At 47.3% G+C, this 19,236-nt stretch overlaps 1 protein-coding gene across 2 annotated transcripts in view; it reads right to left on the minus strand.

Moving 5' to 3' along the window:
* The window catches only part of PCNT (pericentrin), a 63,188-nt gene that overhangs the window by 9,456 nt on the left and 34,496 nt on the right, over positions 1 to 19,236 (minus strand). For both annotated transcript variants that reach the window (XM_069983088.1, XM_069983087.1), the window contains 17 exons: positions 17,534 to 18,439; positions 16,769 to 16,939; positions 14,662 to 15,090; positions 8,330 to 8,423; positions 7,508 to 7,620; positions 7,226 to 7,423; positions 6,814 to 6,978; positions 5,653 to 5,848; positions 4,762 to 4,996; positions 4,497 to 4,638; positions 3,171 to 3,887; positions 2,753 to 2,988; positions 2,283 to 2,376; positions 1,518 to 1,679; positions 972 to 1,127; positions 646 to 884; positions 228 to 304 (listed from right to left, as the gene is read on the minus strand). In XM_069983088.1, the coding sequence (XP_069839189.1) occupies positions 228 to 304; positions 646 to 884; positions 972 to 1,127; positions 1,518 to 1,679; positions 2,283 to 2,376; positions 2,753 to 2,988; positions 3,171 to 3,887; positions 4,497 to 4,638; positions 4,762 to 4,996; positions 5,653 to 5,848; positions 6,814 to 6,978; positions 7,226 to 7,423; positions 7,508 to 7,620; positions 8,330 to 8,423; positions 14,662 to 15,090; positions 16,769 to 16,939; positions 17,534 to 18,439 (4,330 nt within the window). The remainder of the gene's footprint in view (positions 1 to 227; positions 305 to 645; positions 885 to 971; positions 1,128 to 1,517; positions 1,680 to 2,282; positions 2,377 to 2,752; positions 2,989 to 3,170; positions 3,888 to 4,496; positions 4,639 to 4,761; positions 4,997 to 5,652; positions 5,849 to 6,813; positions 6,979 to 7,225; positions 7,424 to 7,507; positions 7,621 to 8,329; positions 8,424 to 14,661; positions 15,091 to 16,768; positions 16,940 to 17,533; positions 18,440 to 19,236) is intronic.

Below are 19,236 nucleotides of genomic sequence, written 5' to 3' on the forward strand. Positions count from 1 at the left end.
TGGTCTGTAATACAGACATGAAAATGTTCATCAAATGCGCTTCTGTGGGAAGCCTTACACAGAATGGGAAGTGGATCTTGTGGCCATGAGATGAACTTTAAAATGCACCTTTACAGCTCAATGAATAAGGCCAAAACACTAAAAACAGACTAATGTGACCCACCCCTTGAGGTCAGCTACTTTTACTAAAAATAAATTGCCAATGCACGAGTTTTTATTTTTTTTACCTTGTCGTGTCGCTGTATCTTCCCCTCCACCACTTTTCCGGTTTCCTTTATGCCATTTCCTAACTAAGAACTTTAACCTGCAAGAAAGATTTCCTTGTAAGCACAAAACAGCTATGATGTGCAGGCAGCACTTAATGGCATACAGATTTTAGCTACAGGATACATTGTACAAACATCTGGATTCCCGATTTTGTTCTAGCAATATAAATTTGTACTTGGAATCCTGCTGGGAACTATAATCAATGTATCATACTTTAGCAACCAATAAAGTGCATCATGACTCTTGACTAGCTACAATGTAGGTTGGTTTATGGATAAGAAATTTGACATAGATGCTATAGAAAACCAAATGTCCGGCAAGGGATCCCCCACGGTTTATCTAACCACTGCTCTAGAAAAGTCAAGACTGTATTTGTACCTTGAAATGGCGATTACAGCCCTCACCGCTGAACGAAATCTACCAAGGCCAGTCTGGCATTTGCTTTGAATTTGAAGGTCTGCGGGAGAAGGATATACACCCATGCGTGCAATCAGAGAGAGAGTGGCCTTTTCACAAGCTTGAAATCCACCAAGGAGGAGGAGCAGATATTTCTTTTGGTACACTAAGGCTTTGCGGAAGCTTTCCGCTCTGAGGTATTTCCGGTAAAGGCGTTGTATCTATAAAATGAATAATGATCGAAGACTTAGTGTTGTGCTATAGAGGTAGAAGCCACTTCTAGAGAAAGCGTGATGACAGAAATTCACCTTGGAATTTGGAACATCTTGCAGTGGTCTGTTTTCCGTAGTTACTTTGCTCAGTTCCGCCTCTGCATGTTTCAATGCATTCTGTAAGAGACGCTTTTCTCGGAGCCATACAGCACGTTCTGCATCAAGGACCGAGTCTACAACATCAGCATGCAGCTAGAATAAAAAGATATTTAATCAATTACTTTTTAGATTTCCAGTCATCTGTAACCTTCTGAAGGTTACCCAAAGGCACAGATGTTTGCTTAGAACAAGCCAAAAGGTTTTTTCATGTTAACCAGACCCTGAAGTCAAACTGTATACCGGCTATGATTTCCCCAGGAAAGTGAGCAGCTGGAGTCCTTGTCTAGTTTGGTCGCTAAATCTAGGATACCTATAGCTATGTTCCTAACAAAATTATACCCATTTGCCTTTGGGCCATATGAACTTTTTTATGGTCTCTCATCAAGATCCAGAGTTGTTGCTCAGAGATCTGGAAAACAGATTCATAACACCTAGTAAGACCATCCAAGATGGACTGTAGATTACTTCTTTATTGCAAAGTACCTGATCATTGGTTCTCTGTGTAGATTCTTGTTGGATCTTGGTTAGTCTGGACACTTGATTTCTCAGCTCCAGTTTCTCTTTGGTTAGCTGTGATACAGAACCGGCAAGCTCCTCATTCTCACGCTTCAGTACATCGATCACACTGGATGGCGATTGTGATTGCTGCAAAGATTTATAAATAAATAATATTCCAGTGCCCAAATCCGCATACCTAACACAGATGCGGCAAGATATCACTAGTACTGGGCAATCTAGAAAGGCTATTGCAAATCGGAATTTTATCTTACTCCTGGTTTTATAGGAAATTTTGCAGCAGGTCAGGGCATCCTAGATAGCGCCTAACAAGGGACATTACACCGAGGCACATAGTGACTTAAAAATGGCGTTTCGATCCTATGACCAAAGCATTTTATTAATATGTTAATAGGGCTGTTCGGTGGACAGCTACAGCAGTCTACCCACTCTTCTAGCAAAACCCTAATACTGAGGCCACCCCTCAGCAGCTGTCATAGATGGGAAGCTCTGTATTCAATAGGAGCAGGCAGGTGGCCATATTGGTGCATTTGGCACTTTACTCTTGTCTCATTAACATAATAAAATGCTTGTTTAAAAAAAAAAAAAAAAAATTAAAAAGCGAACTGGAGCACCATTTAGGCAAGTGTAATACAACTGCATCACATATTATGGCTGCAAGTCCCAGACTGATCACAGGTCTACTGACCCGAAAGATTGCCATGATGCTGTACCACACATTAAGACCCTTACCTGGACGTATCCTTTCTGCAGCTCAGACTTCAGCTCTAATAGAGTCTCCAACAACGCCATCACCTCAGCCTCATCTGGGAACCCTTCATGCATTCTGAAAAAAAACAGCATAAGGGGAAAAATTACCAATACTTCAAGATATGCCACATTTACCACATTGGTTCACACTGATAGTCTTCAGATGCATGAGATTTAACTATCAAGTGAGTCTATCTATAGTTTGCTCACTATGCCAGAATGAAGCACAAAACTTTTGGTGCATTTTTTTGGCCCTGGAGTAATCACAATGGAACTTTCCCTACGTAAAAACCTAATACCTTTAGATATCTTAATATTGGTTCCTCTATGATCATTAACTAGTTGAGTCTTTAGTATACAGTTGAAGTTTTTTTATGCTTTTAAAACGAAAAAAAAAAACAACTATTTGTCTAAACTCCTAAAAGAGCTCTTTAGCATCCTGTACGGCTTACCTGTCACCCTTGTTCTGCACCCACTTCTTCACTTGAAGCACAGCATGAATCAGCTGCTGCCATACTCTCTGCAGGTTAGTGGATAAGTGAGCAGCATTTCTAGCAGTAGGACTACCATCATTCCTGAGTTTGCTCCTCCGGGATGCTAGGGCACGCTCTTGTTCTTCTAGGTCTGCAAGCATCTGTTGAAGTTCCTGGATACGGCGTCTGTCTCGTTCATGTTGTAACTGTAAGCCCTATTTAAACAACACGTCAATGAAAACAATACCTTGTTCCTTTCAGACTGCACAATACACAAAACTAAACAAACAGGTATAATTTGTGTGAAGAAAAATACAAAAGAAAGATTTGAACATGAAGGAACAGAAAAGACTCCCACTTTACAGCAGTGTAAAACACCCGTCTGCTCAGGGCTCACCATTATTTGACGATCATGCTCCTCTCCTTGCACTCTACTTGCTTCAGCTTGTTTTAGTCTTTTTGACTCTTGCTCAAATTCTTTTACCCAGGTCCTTTCCTTTTCCTGAAGGATCAAAACTTGAGCTTGGTACTGATCCCGCTCCTTCTGCAGCCGAAGTTCACGTTCCTTCTGCTGCTCCAATACGCTGTCCAGTTGTTGTTTCTGACTCTGTAAGGACTCCAACAGTGCGCGTAACTTAACAGCAGCCTCTCTCTCTTTTTGCATTTCCTCACGACAGGCCTGTACTTCGGATTCGAGTTGCCGTTTGGCATGGACGGCCTGCTGTTGGGTCTTCTCAATCATGGCAGCAAGGTCCCTGGCACGCTTTCTCTCCCCTTCCAATTCACTCTGCAATGTCCGTACCAACTTGTGTTCCTGCTGCCTCTCCTCCTCTTTTCTGTATAGTTCTCGATCATGCTGCTGTCTGAGCTGCTCAAGAACACCACGCTCAAGAGTCAAGGCATTTGAAAGACTTAAGGAATTCTGCTTTTCCTTCTCCAACTCCTTTGCTGCCTCTAAGAGTTTGCTGTGCTCTTGAACAAGAAGAGCTTTACAGCGAGACTGTTCAATTTCCAGTTCTTTCTTCAGGTTGCTGCAAGTGGTTTGCTCTTGGGAGAGAGCTGCTGACATTTTGGCGTTGAGCGTTTTCTGCTCCTCGAGAGATAGTGAGGCTTCCTGACATGACAAGAAATAAGAATGTTAGGTCTAGTAACCAAGCACAGAAACAGTTATATGGGTTTTCCCATTATTCACTTATCACCTATCCAGTCTTTTAGCTCCCATGGACCCATGGATATGGCAAAATGGTTACTAACCCTACATTCAGTACAAGTTCTCCCCACTATGGGCATCTACAGAAGGAGCAACAGTCCTACAAAATCAATAACAGATAACGTTTAACGTTTGGGGTAGTCACACTGCCAGGACCTTATATTTATCAACAATAAGTGACATAAGGTGCTAAATGTTAATAGGCAGAAAACACTTAAAATGGGATTCCCTACGCACAGAATATGAGATGACGGCTATGAGGTAGGGGGTCAGACTTCTGGCACTCCCATGAACAGGGACATTACTGCCCTAGAATGAATTGGGGAAAGGGGCAGTGGGACCGCATGTGCAAAACTAACACTTTAATCATTAGGAAATGTTCAGTGGCCCCATAGAGAAGGAATAGAGTGTTCTCAAGATCAGTGGGGGTCTCAGCAGCTAGTTATCCTGTGGATAGAGGATAATAATGACATGGGAATCCTGCTTCAACAGATTGAGTTTAATTGCCTTTACCTGCAAGGATTTCTCCTTGATTTCCAAAGTTCTTTGAATAAGAGTCTTTTCCTCATACAGTCTCTGTTTTTCCACTTGGCCTTCAGTCTGCATTGTCTTTATATTAGCAGCCATATTCTTTTCTTTATTTTCCAGTTCATCTCTAAATAGGAAGAGGGGGGAAACAACTTTGAACTTGCTTTACCATGGATAAGTAGTTAATCTAAAGTAGTGGTGATATAAACAGATAAAACTGAATATTTTATTAAACACTTGTGACTCATACCTCAGTTTGGAAGTTTCTCTCTGAAGCTCCTTCTGCAGCCCCAATTGTGACTTTCTGAGGTTCTCTATCTCCAGCACTTTCTCCTCCAGGTCAGATCGAAGCTGAGAAATGGTTGCCTGTTCCTGGAGTAGGAGCTTGTACTGTTCTGTCGCTCTTTCAGTCTCACGCAACAAAGAGCCTTTGACTTCTTCAGCAATGGACACTTCCTGCTGTAGTTTGTATTCCAACAATTCAACTAATAAGAAGATGAAGTCTAATTTTAGCCATAGTCATCATTTCTGTGATTGCATAAGAAAAAAAAAAAAAAAAAAAACACAAACAATAAACTAGACCACAAAACTATAGAGCATTCCAAGGGCCTAATTCAACCTAAAACTTAAAAATAAAAAAGTCTTCTCCAACTCTGGATTACGACCTCAACTCAATCTCATTGGGCATGAAAAGAAATATGGATCACTGATTTTACTGATTTTGACCTTAGGGGAAAAAAATTTTTTCCCCATCAGCATTCATCCATGCCAATTCTGCAGTCAGATGCAGCTAAAGCACCACATGAGAATGCTGAAAAATCACACAGTATTGTATCTGTCTATTCTCTGAGCGGGTCTGTGACATCACAACCCCATACCAGGAACAAACTGTACATCTATCTAAAAAAATAGTGCCCCATGAGGAACAATTGCCTTCACCTCCGAGAACCACCTAGTCAAGTAATACTAGAAGTGGGACCAAGACTGGACAAATACGATTTAGTTGTTTTTTTTTTTTTTAGAAACACTGTTGCATCTGGATGAGAATATACCACCACAGAAGTAATCACAGACTGTTTACAGATTTGTGATGCCTAACAAGCTTTGTAGTATAAATGAGCCATTAAATCAGTTTCCTTACCTTGTCTTCGTAGCTGGTGTTCTCTCGTATGGCCTTTCTCCTCAGTGCTGGTAAGAGTGTCTTGCAGTTTTTGAAGTTTTTCCTGGTTTTGTAGATGAGCCATACGCAACTGTGAGCGAAGGTCCTGAATTTCAGAGAGCAGGCTACTACGATCCACAGCAAGAACATGCTCTAAGACAAGACGTTTCTGCTCCTCCTGCAAATAACAGATTTTTTAGTTTCCATGCAGAAAACTTAACCCTTAAAAGGAATGTTTTTGCAAAGAATTTGTACACATGGTTTTATCCCATTACATTATCAAATACAGCTACCATGAAGGAAATGCATATGCAAGAGTTAAAGGTGCTCCAATGCTGCTCTTACTAGTGCCGTCTGCGTCTCATTATTTTACCTTGTCATTCTGATATGTTATTACTTGGAAATTGGGAAGCTTGTTGGGGGGGGGGGGGGGGGTAAGGATTTGCTTTCTCTACATGACCACATTAAGCTGTTCTGCACCTGCTTAAAAGTAAAGGACCTGGATCTGGAAAGTTTGGGAAGGTGGGGAGAGGGCGTTTATGAATCGGTACACAGACCACAAGTTGGAGGTCCTTGAAGAACCAGATGATTTCTGTGTAACATGGCTGCAATACACTTCCGGCCGGGTGTGCGCTGGATATTCATCCAACGGCGGGCCTCCCCCCGTTATCCGTATTCATAGCTTGTCTCTGTATTGTATTTTGTCTGTCAGTAAACCATGTTAATTTACTTCGCTATCGTGTCCAGACCTATTTATTGATGCATATCAGAATTCTGTAAAACAGAAGCATTTAACCCTTATTTTACAATTTTATATTATTACTATTAACAATGGCAGCCACAGAGGCCTAGTAAAGACCTCAGACTGCCATTGCAACCAATGTGCACTCCATAATCACATTGCAGAAGTGCTGACTGAAAACCCAAGAAGTGTGGCACCTGTCATTTAACCTTTAACTGTGATACTAAACATCGGTCAGTCATAAGCAGTAAGTGATGACTGATAGCAGCCGATATTCTCCAGGTATAAAATATGCTTAGCCCCGGAGCATGCCTCAGACACCCATTCACACAGCTGATGTAAATAGCTGCAAGAATGTTGTGATAGGGTTCAAGCCAAAAGTAAATTTAGTTTATGCCAACCTGTTCCTTAATGAGATGCTCCATCTTTTCTGACAGGGAATTTTTGTCTCCAGAGCCATGTCGAATGTCAGACTGAAGGTCCAGTCGTAGATATTCTCTCTCACTTTCCAACAGTGCCTGCACACTCTGCAAGAGATCCCTTCTCCAGTCCACGGTGGCGCTTTCCTAGTATGTGACAAGAAGGGAAATAATAAAGTGGTTGTAGAACGTGATGGCTCATCCACCAGAAAGGCTATCAATCTCGAATCAGGAGGAGTCTGGCTTCCAATACCACTACCAATCTTTTGTATAAAGTCATAGCATAGTGCCGCAGACTGTTTAATGTTTATTTTATGCTTGCTTGGCTATTCTATAAGTAGTGGCAGAGCAAAGTACTAGCCCATTGTCACACACTAGCATTTAGAAGCTGTACCTGGTCTCCTTTGTCAGCAGCCTGAGCTAAAGCCGAACTCAGTGACTGGATGGTTTCTTGCAAGGTCTCTTTCTCCTTCTGCCAAGTGTCTATCTTCATTACAAGATCCGAACTGTCTGGAACAGTAGACTTAACCAGAGGACGTTCGGACAATTCTAGAATTTTGCAGCTTTCTTCGTGCACCATATTCAACATTCGCTGCACATAGTGATGAAACAAAACAAGTGCATTAGCATTAGGTATTCCTGAAAAAGATAAACAGAAGTTGAGATAAAAGTCTACCTGCAATTGTGGAGATAGTCCAGTGGTGCCCAGTGTATCCATTTTTTGTCTAATGTGAAGCAAGTTCTCCATGTAATTCATCTCTGTCTTGCTGCTAACTTCAGGCTTGTAATCTATAAATTTAATAAAATTTATAAATTTGTAATATAATCTATAGATTTATTTTCAGTATAGAAGTATCCACAAAACCAAGTTTTGTTGTGTTCATTATATACATGTATGGCCAGCAATTGACCACATTCTGAAATAAATAACATACTGTACTGGCACATGAATATTTCAACTACAGCATTGCCTTAGCGCCCTATTACACGGAGCAATAATCTGCCAAAGTTGCCCATTAATGCTCAGCGTAATAGAGACAACGATCAGCCGATAAAGCGATCATCAGCTGATCTCTGCTTTAGGCCCAAACCTAAAACCATCGGCCGCCAACCGCGCATCGTTAAAAGCAATAGTGATGTGCGGCCCCGCGTGCTGCAGCTTCAGAGAAGCCAGGCCGCTCAGCTACTCACTGTCCGGGACCGCTGCTGCCAGTGGTTGGCTGAGTGACCTGTCAGCTCAGGCAGGCCGATCTGAAGCTGCAGCGCGCGGGACCCGGGAAGAAGTAGTTGGCAGGAGTAACCCTGGAGCATGGATAGCTAATGTATAACATTTAAGCAAGTGGTAAGGAGCATGCAGCCCTTGCTAAACAATTATCAGGCTCAATAAACGAGCGCCAAACTACCAGATTGGCACTCGTTTACAGTATTCATCGGGCCCCCAACGGCCCATGTAATAGAACCCTTAGAGCGGTAAGATATTTATGCAATTTACACTTACCCACTTCATCAGACCTTTCAGAATCCATCTGATCATCCCTAGAGCTCCCCAGGTCATCACAAGAGCCATAATCTGTGAGTCCTGCATCTCTTAGCTGAAGGAGAAAAACATTTTAATATGGTTTAAAAAAAAAAAAAAAAAAAAAAAAAAAAAACCCTGACCATTTTACTCATCATACACTGTAACTTACAATTGTAAAAACCTATGACTAGTAAAAAGAGGATTTTTTTGTACTCACCGTAAAATCCCTTTCTTGTGGCTTCATTGGGGGACACAGCACCAGTGGGTATAGGCTACTGCCACTAGGAGGCGACACTAGACAGAAGAAGAAGTGACTCCGCCTGGCAGCCTATACCCCTCCTACAGACACCAGGCTAACTCAGTTTAGTCACAAGCAGTAGAAAGTAGTAACAAAAACAGGCAAAAAAACCAGGCTGGTCCCGGGAACGAAAAAACCCCAAGAACAGAACAAGCCCCGGGAGCACAACCTCAAACAGGGTGGGAGCTGTGTCCCCCAATGAAGCCACAAGAAAGGGATTTTACGGTGAGTACAAAAAAATCCTCTTTTCTTGTGCCTGTCATTGGGGGACACAGCACCAGTGGGACGTACAAAAGCAGTCCCAGAGGGTGGGGAAAGAAGATTACAATCCCCATGCGGCCTGCCTAACGCACGGCGGCCTGCAGAACCTTGCGGCCCAGACTGGCGTCAGAGGAAGCCAGGATATGGACCTGATAAAACTTTGAAAAAGTGTGAACTGAAGACCAGGTGGCGGCCTTGCAGACCTGGGACACTGAGGCCTGATGGCGAACCGCCCAAGAGGCCCCCACAGCTCGAGTAGAATGAGCGGTGACCCGAAAAGGAGGAGCCCTGCCACGAACGCGGTAGGCCTCTGCGATGGCTGCCCTGATCCAACGCCCAATGGTGGTCTTGGAAGCCGCCAGCCCCTTGCGCGGACCCGACGGGACCACGAACAAGGAATCCGAGCGGCGGAAGGAAGCAGTGACTGACAAGTAGATCCGTATGGCCCGGACAAGGTCCAAACAATGCAGGGACCGTTCCCTAGGATGGGAGGGCGCAGGGCAAAAAGAGGGGAGAATGATGTCCTCATTAAGGTGGAATGCAGACACGACCTTCGGCAGGAAGGAAGGAAGAGGACGAAGCACCACCTTGTCCTTGTGAAGGACCAGATAAGGGGAGCGACAAGAGAGCGCTGCCAGTTCAGACACCCTACGGATGGAGGTAACCGCCACCAGGAAGGCGACTTTCCAAGAAAGGAAACAAAGAGACACCTCCCGAAGAGGCTCAAAGGGAGGACCTTGCAGAACCTCGAGGACTAAATTAAGGTCCCAGGGCTCTAAAGGCTGACGAAAAGGAGGGGCCAAATGGACCACCCCCTGAAGAAAGGTCTTCACCTGGGTGCGGAAAGCTAGAGCCCGCTGAAAAAGAACAGACAGGGCGGAAATCTGCGAACGCAAAGTGGAATGACTGAGGCCTTTATCCAGCCCGGATTGTAAAAAGGAAAGAATCTTGGGCGTGGAACACACCAAGGGGTGAAAATTATTCTGTTCGCACGAAGAAAAGAAGGCCTTCCACACGCGATGGTAGACCCGAGCTGACTGAGGCTTAGGGGCCTTAAGCATGGTTTGGATGACTGGTTCCGAGAACCCACGAAACCTCAACACCGCGGCCTCAACAGCCACGCCGTCAAACTCAGCTGAGGTAAATTGGGGTGGAATATTGGCCCTTGTGAAAGGAGGTCGGCCCGCAGGGGAAGGCGCCAGGGGGCGTCGGCCAGGAGGTGCACTACGTCGGCGTACCAGGACCGGCGCGGCCAGTCTGGAGCGACAAGAATGGCGGGAACGCCGAGTGCCTTGATGCGCTTCAGGACTCGTGGGAGAATGGGCAGAGGAGGAAAGGCGTAAACCAGGGAGAACTGCTCCCATGGGGTCACCAAGGCGTCGACCGCGAACGCGCAAGGATCCCGGGCCCGAGTCACATAGATGGGGAGTTTGTGGTTCAGCCTGGAGGCGAAGAGATCCACATCTGGGGATCCCCACCGCCGGCAGATTTGAAGAAACACCTCGGGATGTAGAGCCCATTCGCCCTGATCCAGTCTTTCGCGGCTGAGGTAGTCCGCCGCCCAATTGTCCACCCCGGGAATGTGGACTGCCGAGAGAGCTGGAACAACCCGCTCCGCCCAACGGAGAATGCGAGCGGCCTCGGTCATGACAGAGCGGCTCCTGGTGCCGCCTTGACGGTTCAGATAGGCAACGGCGGTGACGTTGTCGGTCTGAACACGGACCGGATAACCCCTCAGGCGATCGGTCCACTGAGACAGGGCGAGAAAGATGGCCCGGAGCTCCAGGATATTGATGTGAAGCCGAGCCTCTGTCGGCGACCAAGAGCCCTGAGCTGTGTGGCTCCCGAAGACAGCCCCCCACCCGGACAGGCTGGCATCCGTAGAGACGACCAGCCAATTGAGGGGGAGGAACGAGCGGCCGAGGAGGACCACCGGAGACGTCAACCACCAAAGAAGCTCCCTGCGAACAGCAGGGGACAGGAGGATCTTCTTGTGGAGAGACAGAGGGGACCTGTCCCACTGCGACAGGATCGCTTGCTGCAGAGGGCGCGAATGAAACTGAGCAAAGGGGATCGCCTCGAAAGAGGAGACCATCTTGCCCAGGACTCGCATGCAAAGGCGAATCGAACAGGGGGCGCCCGAGCGGAGCAGAGAGACTGCCGAGCGCAGGGAGGCAACTTTGTTTGGAGGAAGGAGGACGCGGGCCATCTCGGTGTTGAATAGCATCCCGAGAAACTCCATAGAGCGGGAGGGAAGTAGGGAAGATTTTTGATAATTGATCACCCAACCGAAATTGGTCAAGAGATCGAGTGTGATCTGGAGGCTGGACAAAGTGTCCTGCTTGGAGCGGCCCTTTACCAAAAGGTCGTCCAGGTATGGCAGGACAGCCACCCCCTTTGACCGAAGCAGAGCCATCAAAGGTGCAAGGATCTTGGTAAAGACCCGAGGCGCCGTGGCGAGCCCGAAGGGCAGGGCAACGAACTGGAAATGTCCAGAACCGACGGCGAAACGTAGGAAACGTTGATGACTGGCTGCGATGGGAACATGCAGATAGGCGTCGCGGATGTCTATAGAAGCAAGAAATTCGTCCTGCTCTAGAGACGCGACCACCGACCGCAAGGATTCCATGCGGAACCGCCGAAGGCGAACAAACCTGTTCAGCCGTTTCAAATCCAGGATAGGACGGACCGAGCCGTCCTTTTTGGGGACTGTGAACAGATTGGAATAGAATCCCTGGAAGTGCTCGGAGGGAGGAACTGGGACCACAACTCCTTGAGCTAGGAGATTCTGAACCGCCCGAAAAAGCTCGGAAAGCCGTGCCGAAGAGCGTGGGAGATTTGATGGAAAAAAGCGAGGAGGTGGAATGCACACAAACTCGATTTTGTACCCTGAGGACACCACCTCCCGAGCCCACACATCGGACACATGGGCGAGCCAAATCTCCTTGAAGGAGAGCAGACGACCCCCTACTTGAGGGAGAGACCCGAGTGGTGAAGGACCCTCAGGAAGAAGACTTGGGTGCAGGACCCTTAGAAGGGCGAGAACGGGGCTGCCAGGTGGGGCGGGGTTTGAAGGAGGGCTTCCTAGAAGGAGCTGGAGGCGTATCCTTAGCCGGGCGACGACGTGCCGGAGGCTCAAAAGAGCGGAAACGGCTGGAACGCCTGGGAGGCTGAGGGCGCCGGGATCGGTTTTGAGGAAGCAAGGAGCTCTTCCCCCCCGTAGCGTCCGAGATTATCTTATCCAGCCGCTCCCCAAAAAGTCTGTTTCCTGCAAAGGGAAGAGAAGTCAGAGCCTTCTTGGAGGCGGCGTCAGCTGACCAGCATTTTAACCAGACAGAGCGTCGGATGGCTACAGAGTTTGCCAGGGCCCGCGCAGACAAACGAGCAGCTTCCTGAGAAGCGTCGCACAAGTATTTGGACGCATGTAGAATTTGTGAGGCCAGAGACAGGAGATCCTCACGCGGGGTGTCCAGGGAGACTAACTGCCTGGCCCAAGAGGAACAAGCCTTGCTGACCCAGGATGCAGCAAAGGTAGGACGTAGGGCCGAACCAGCTGCAACAAAGACAGACTTCGAAAAAGCGTCGATTTTCTTGTCCACCGGGTCAGTGAGTGAAGCACCATCTGCCAGAGGCAGAGTAGTTGACTTGGAGAGTCGAGAAACTGGAGGATCCACAGATGGGGGCACTGTCCATGTAGTGACCAGGTCAGGGGAGAAGGGAAACAAAGCCTCGGCACGCTTAGAGGATGGAATCCGCCGGTCAGGGTGATTCCACTCCTTGGCTAGGAGGTCCTCAAAATCCTTATGGCTGGGAAAAACCAATGGCTGTCGCTTCTGGCGACGGAAGGAAACCTCACTCTTGGAGGTAGAAGAGGACTCCTCCTCAATATGTAAGGTGTCTCGCACTGCACGGATCAAGGCTTGCACTGCAGAGGCCAGCTGATCCTCCCTGTCAGACTCTGAAGCAGAGTCAGAGGGGTCCCCCGAGGTGGCGGAGAGGGGTCGCTGGGAAGCGGAACCGCCTGCAGTGGATCTGGGAGGAGAAAGGTCTGAGGAACACCTAGAGGGCGACCGTGAGACAGAGAGTCTAGGTCTCTTATGAGACCGTCCTCTGGAAGGGGAGTCAGGAGATACCCTGGAGGGTCCTGCTGCTGGAGGCGCCTGGGAGGGCAACCGCTCAATGGCATGGATCATGACCTGCGACAGCTTAGAGAGGTCACCGATCGCCTGGGACAGGGATCTAGCCCACTCAGGAGAAGCTACATCAGGACCTGGAGGGGGGGCCTCCTGGGAAGTGGCACCAGGGTTAAGGCATAGCAGGCAGAGGGAACCAGGCTGACCACAGGGGAATTTCTTATTGCAACGAGCACACGCAAAGTGTGTCGCCACAGCCGCGGGAGCGAGCTGCCTAGGGGGGTCATCCCGGGGACCAGACATGGTAGCTAGGGCTGTTAGCCTGGGGAGTGGAGGAGGGGAATATCACCCACTGGGTGAGCCTACCAGACCCTGGAGTTGCTGCTGCACTGGATGCTGGAGCTGCTGCCGCACTGGATGCTGGAGCTGCTGCCGCACTGGATGCTGGAGCTGCACTGGAACGACTGCACTGGATGCTGGAGCTGCACTGGAACGACTGCACTGGAAGCTGTAGCTGGTGCACGCTGGAATAGCTGCACTGGATGCTAGACTGCTGCTGTGCACAGGGAGCTGAGGCTGCTGTACTGGCAGAGATAACAGCAGGAGGCCACGAGCTGAAGCTGCTGCCGGCAAGAGGGGGAAGGGAGGGGGCAAGGAGGAAAAAGGTGGGGGCTACAGAGTAGCCAATAGGAGAAAGGGCTGTGGCGGGAGGAGCCGAAAAACGGGCGGGCGCCCCGCCCCCAGTGACGTCACTAGCGTGCGCCGACGCGGCCTAGCTCCGGCAGAAGCCGGGGCCTAAATTTGTGGGGCAGGCCGGCGGCAGTGAGACGGCGGCGCGGAGCGCCAGAAAACGCGACCGGAAAGGGAGAGAGGAGCCCAGCAATCCCCCAGCTGTCCCTTATGAAGCCGCTGCGGGCTGCAGTGGCTCCTGGATGAAAGGGGGTGGGCATCAGCCCAGGCTAGGAGGGAGATGAGAAGGGGGATCAGGAGACAACCTGTCCAGTAGGACAGGGGATAGAGGAGAGAGGGCTGCGCTGCAGGGAAGTGTGCACTGTGGCAATGGGGACTAGGGAGAGCAGGCAAGAGGCTACTGGTTGCCCTAGCCAGGATGACCCCCCCCCCCCAAGGACAGGACTACTCACCTGTCCGGCGTCTTCGGGTGCTCGCAGGGTCACCCCCTCGGTAACCTCGCACCTGGGTGGGGTACCGGCATCCTGCGCAGGGAGCTGGCAATGGGGGACGGGTGACCGGCGCATGGGAAGTGAAAACTTCCAGTGCACCCTCAGGGGGAGGCTACGTCTGGTGTGGCAGCCCACGCCGACGGTCCCCCTGATAACCTAGAAAGAAAGAAAAAGAAATAAAACTAAAATAATAAAGAGGTGCGTGGCACCTGTGTCTACCTCATACGGACACTAGACTAAAACTGAGTTAGCCTGGTGTCTGTAGGAGGGGTATAGGCTGCCAGGCGGAGTCACTTCTTCTTCTGTCTAGTGTCGCCTCCTAGTGGCAGTAGCCTATACCCACTGGTGCTGTGTCCCCCAATGACAGGCACAAGAAATCAGAATTACTATTGCCTTACTAAAACATACATCAGATATATATGAACATCATAAACTTACCGGACTCGCCCTCTGCGCTGAGAAATTGCTTTCAGACAGAGATGGAGTGCTGGATCCTAAGAGATCACAACGTTCAGGTCTTTTGATGCAAGAAGATTTGGTTCTCATAAGCTCGGCGCTGTGGTCAATGCTCAGTTCAGAGAAGGGTGTAAATGCCCCCATACTATGTACAGCCTCCTCTTGTTTTCTAACCATATCAGGAGAGTCCCAAGTACTCAGTTCTGTTAGGCTTTCAGAGAAGCTGCTAGCTTTTTCAGGTCTTGACAGCTCAGGCTTTAGTTTCAGATCTTCAAAGCTCCTTTTTGGTAAGTCACCTGACATCAGTGCAATCATGGCTTCTTGGCTTATAAGAACATCTTGCAGTCTCTTAACCTGAGTACCAAGATTCTGGGAATGTGTCTGCAGCTCAGCAACACACATCTCTCGTTTCTGTTATAAAAAAATAATAATAATAAAACGCCATTGATTTGTGTGGACATTTTTAGCATGACTTAGACCCCTTAGAAGTGGTGACATGTAATTTTGGAATATCTTTTCTTACAACTATGTTTTATGGTGTCCTTCTGTTATTCCTCCTGACCATTTATAAATAGGTAAAAGGAGGGTTATCCCGCAATTGTTGAAGAGCAGAGTCCCTAGAGTAGAGTGTCATTGTTTATTCTGTCAGTCAATGTCGGACACCAGTATCTCATGACACCTAGTTGTCTATTTTGTTCACAAATTTTCAAGAGGAATACCAGGAACAGCATAAAGTAAAAGATGCTTTGGAACTGTTATTTAATGGAGAATATGAATATTTTCCCAAGTCAGTCAGGAGAGTTGGCAGATTCCCTCTATGGGACCATTCACACCAGTTATGCCTTCCAAGGCAACCTGCTAAAACAGTTTGCCAACCTGTCCTGTGTGTACATAGTGTATATATAGGCACCTGTCCCCTCCTTTGTGTACATAGTGTATATATAGACACCTCTCCCCCTTCCTCCTGTGTGTATATATATAGATCTGTCCCCCCTCCTGTGTGTACATAGTGTATATAAAGAGACCTGTCCCCCCCTCGTGTGTACCTAGCTGTATAACCCTGCTGAGACGCCCTAATGATGTCAAATAATAATGACAACAAACTAAATTCACGACCTTGAGTTGCTGTTCAGAGTTTTTTTGGTTTTTTTTTTATTAACTTTTTTGAAACAAGTGGGCGTGGCTTGCAAAAGGGGTGATTACAAAGGGCGTGTCATAATTATGGCAGATTTAGGCCAATACTGCCCAGCCCTAACCAGGGTCTCTGTGACTGTCACTATCCCCAGATAGGGCAGGATAAAATTGAAAAAATTGACAGATTATTTAAAGTTAAATCCATTTTTACTTGTGACCATAACTAATAACTGGCCTGAAGCCCAAAAAGGTCAACTAAATGAGAAAAATAAGCCAATACATAAGAGATTATACTTGTGACAGCGGCTGTCTATGTGGGGGGTTGAAGCTTCTTCAGGGTCCTCTACAGCAGTGCTTCTCAAACTGAGGCGGGCCTCACCAGTGAGGCGCCCCCTAGTTGTTGGTGAGGCCCAGCTGGGGAGCCAGTTTTCACAAATTAACTATGATCTGCACAGTCATTTTGCTTTTTTGCAGAAATCTCTATTTTAGCAACATTATTAATATATTTTGTACTGATTTATTAGTATATAGAGCTTGGGAGGCGGGTGAAAGCATTATTTTCAGCTTTTAAATAGACTTTCACCACAGATAGTGAGACCCAGGCACCCTCTTGGTCAGTCTGGTGAGGCCCAGGCATTGCCTTGGTCTGTTAGGTGAGGCTCCAGTAGAATAAGTTTGAGAAGCACTGCTCTACAGTACAAACATCATACCATAAAATAAAATGCAGCTGTCCGACACATCAGTGTCACACAGACACTACAACACAGCCAATTTGTGCCAGGACTTCTACAACAGAGGCGATTTACCACTAAAAATACTCATTCTGATTGACATTCTGTGACAATTCTTTGGAAGATCTAGCCAATCTGTGGCATTGTATTTTTACGAGGAGCACAGGAAACCCATTGTAATTTGCTGCAAAACCACTGAACAATCTCATTGTTTATGTTCACACCTGAAGCTGCTGTAGAAAATCTTGGGCTTTGGCCTCTCTTCGTTCACACTCGGCATGCAATTCCTCTAGTTCTTGCTTCATATTGGCAAGCTGAGCCTGGGCATTGTGAAGATCGGCTTCTCTCAAACGTGCTAAATTCTCAGCGGCCCTCAACTGTTCCTTCAAAGCAACCTAAGAACATGGATGGGTAAATGGAAACAAAACATGTGTAGTTTATAGTTTTCTAAAGGCTATGGACAGTACTTATATTTAACTGTAGATATGGCAATGCATAATACATACATAATGTTTATTTAAACCTTCATAACCAAAAGGTCATTGATGCACGGATGTCCAGGTCACACAAGCAGTGCTATCCTCCTCACCTTCCAAGAGTTATAACACTTACTTTTCCATCCATGGGGCTGGTTATGGGCTGGTAGAAGCAATGATTAGACTGCTTATACTGGTCAATGCTATGCCACTGCAGGGAAACTGGTCGCAGTGCGACTGCCGGTGCGCAGGTCAGTGACAGGTACCACTCCTGGCACTGACACCCTTAAACACAGAAATCTCTACAGATTGCTGCTTTTAAGGGGTTAATGGCAGGCAGCCGCATGAGCAGCACCACACAAATTAAAGACCCCTTCATGTCAGGAATGTTTATATACACTGCAATTGCACAGGTCATCGTAATGTACATATGACTGACTTGAAGGGGGTCACCACAAAACAAAAATATTTTTTATATATATGAGAGAAAGATACTAAGAAATCAAGGCTCACCGGATGGGAAAGTGCCTGCAATTCCATAAATTTATCCTCTGTCTGTGTCTGTACCTCTTCAGTCAGGCTCTGAGCTTTTCCCTCCCAATCGCTGATCAGTTTCTTCAGATACTGGATTTCTTGTTTGTACTCTTCCTCCTTCGCCTTTTGTTCATTTGAACATATAGACAGTAAATCCTGAAGAGAAACCCTCTCCTCTTGCATTATTCGAAGGTCAGTTTTAGCGGCCTCTAAGGACAGCGCACTCTGAGCCAGAAGATTCTCAAATTCTGCCCGATCGCCTGCATTCTGCTGCTGCATGGTCTGAACTAGAAGCTCTTTTTCCATAAGGAAACCATCCTTCTTCCGTAATACATCTTGTGATTCTTGAAGCTGAGAGGCAAGTCTCACAATTTGTTCTTCTCGCTCTGAAAAACGACTCAGGAGAAGCTCATTCTCCTCCTGCAGATTGCGTTGTTGCACTTGAAGGGTCTCCAGTACTTGCTCGTGCTGCCTGCCTGACTGCTGTATGTTGTGTAAATTCCTTTCTAGGACCTCAATGTCAGTGATATGCTGAGCTTTCTTCTCTTCCAGTTCGCGCTGTAAAGCTTCCAGTTCAGTCTTGTATGAGGGCCCAGCATTATCTTGTCTTGGGCTTCCTCCTCGTAATTGTTGCGCTCCTTTTCTCAGTTCCCGTTGTAGGTTCTCCACTTCACCAAGCCCCAGCTGATCCAAACTTTCTTGACTGTCGCTGATCTCGTGCCTGTTTGGACCCAATTGTTCCAGCTCTTGTTGTAATTTCACAATCACTTCATGAAGCTGTTCAACCTCCTCTTCCTTGTCCTTGCGTAATCTGTCTAGGTCACTGCGAAGACGTTCTACAAGTGATCTTAACTCCTCTACTTCTGCAGATTGAGAACATGTTGCCTGGATTTGAGGGGAAAGGAAAAACTTAATTTGGTAAAAGCCCATCGATTGTCTCACAATTTTAGGGCATAACTTGTATATGGCATTCACTGAAACAGTCACAGTATGGAGAACATTATATAATAGTATTGAGCAATTTAAGCCATGAATCAACCCTGGTGTGAGATCTAATACTTATTATAAACTCTTGCAGTCTCTGTTTCTTGCCATTTTCAGCCACTTCCTCCAGTGCTCTCCATAGACTTCTATGGTCGGCATGTAACAGATTCCTCAGTGATAGATTTAAGTCATTATTAAATGATACTCAATGTTAAAAGGGGTATTCCAGGAAAAATCAATAAATTGCTAATGGAAAGGGTTAACCAAGGTTAACCCTTTCCTAATATACTTACCTGCCCTTTTTTGGCCCCCCAAGGAGATCTCCAGTCCGGTCACGTGATCTTTCAAGTTGGACTAGCGGATCCTCTGTCCTTCCGGTCCGGTGACGTCACTATACCCGGCCGGCGTCAGCTCTCCGTCTCAGCAGCAGATGTCACACAACAGCACCCTGCAGGGACCCCTCACAGTAACCTGCTGTACAGTTAGCCGGGTGCTGACCCCTGGCCCCCTTCTCCTATATCATTGCGATCCCCCCGGCCCCCTCCTTCCTGTATCATTGCCACCGAGATCCCCCCGGCCCCCTCCTTCATGTATCATTGCCACCGCGATCCCCCCGGCCCCCTCCTTCCTGTATCATTCCGGCCCCCCTCCCTGTGTATGATTGCAATACACAGATCACTCACCCCCACCCCCTGGTG

This window comes from Dendropsophus ebraccatus, chromosome 9 (assembly GCF_027789765.1).
Source record: "Dendropsophus ebraccatus isolate aDenEbr1 chromosome 9, aDenEbr1.pat, whole genome shotgun sequence".
Lineage (NCBI taxonomy): Eukaryota > Metazoa > Chordata > Amphibia > Anura > Hylidae > Dendropsophus > Dendropsophus ebraccatus.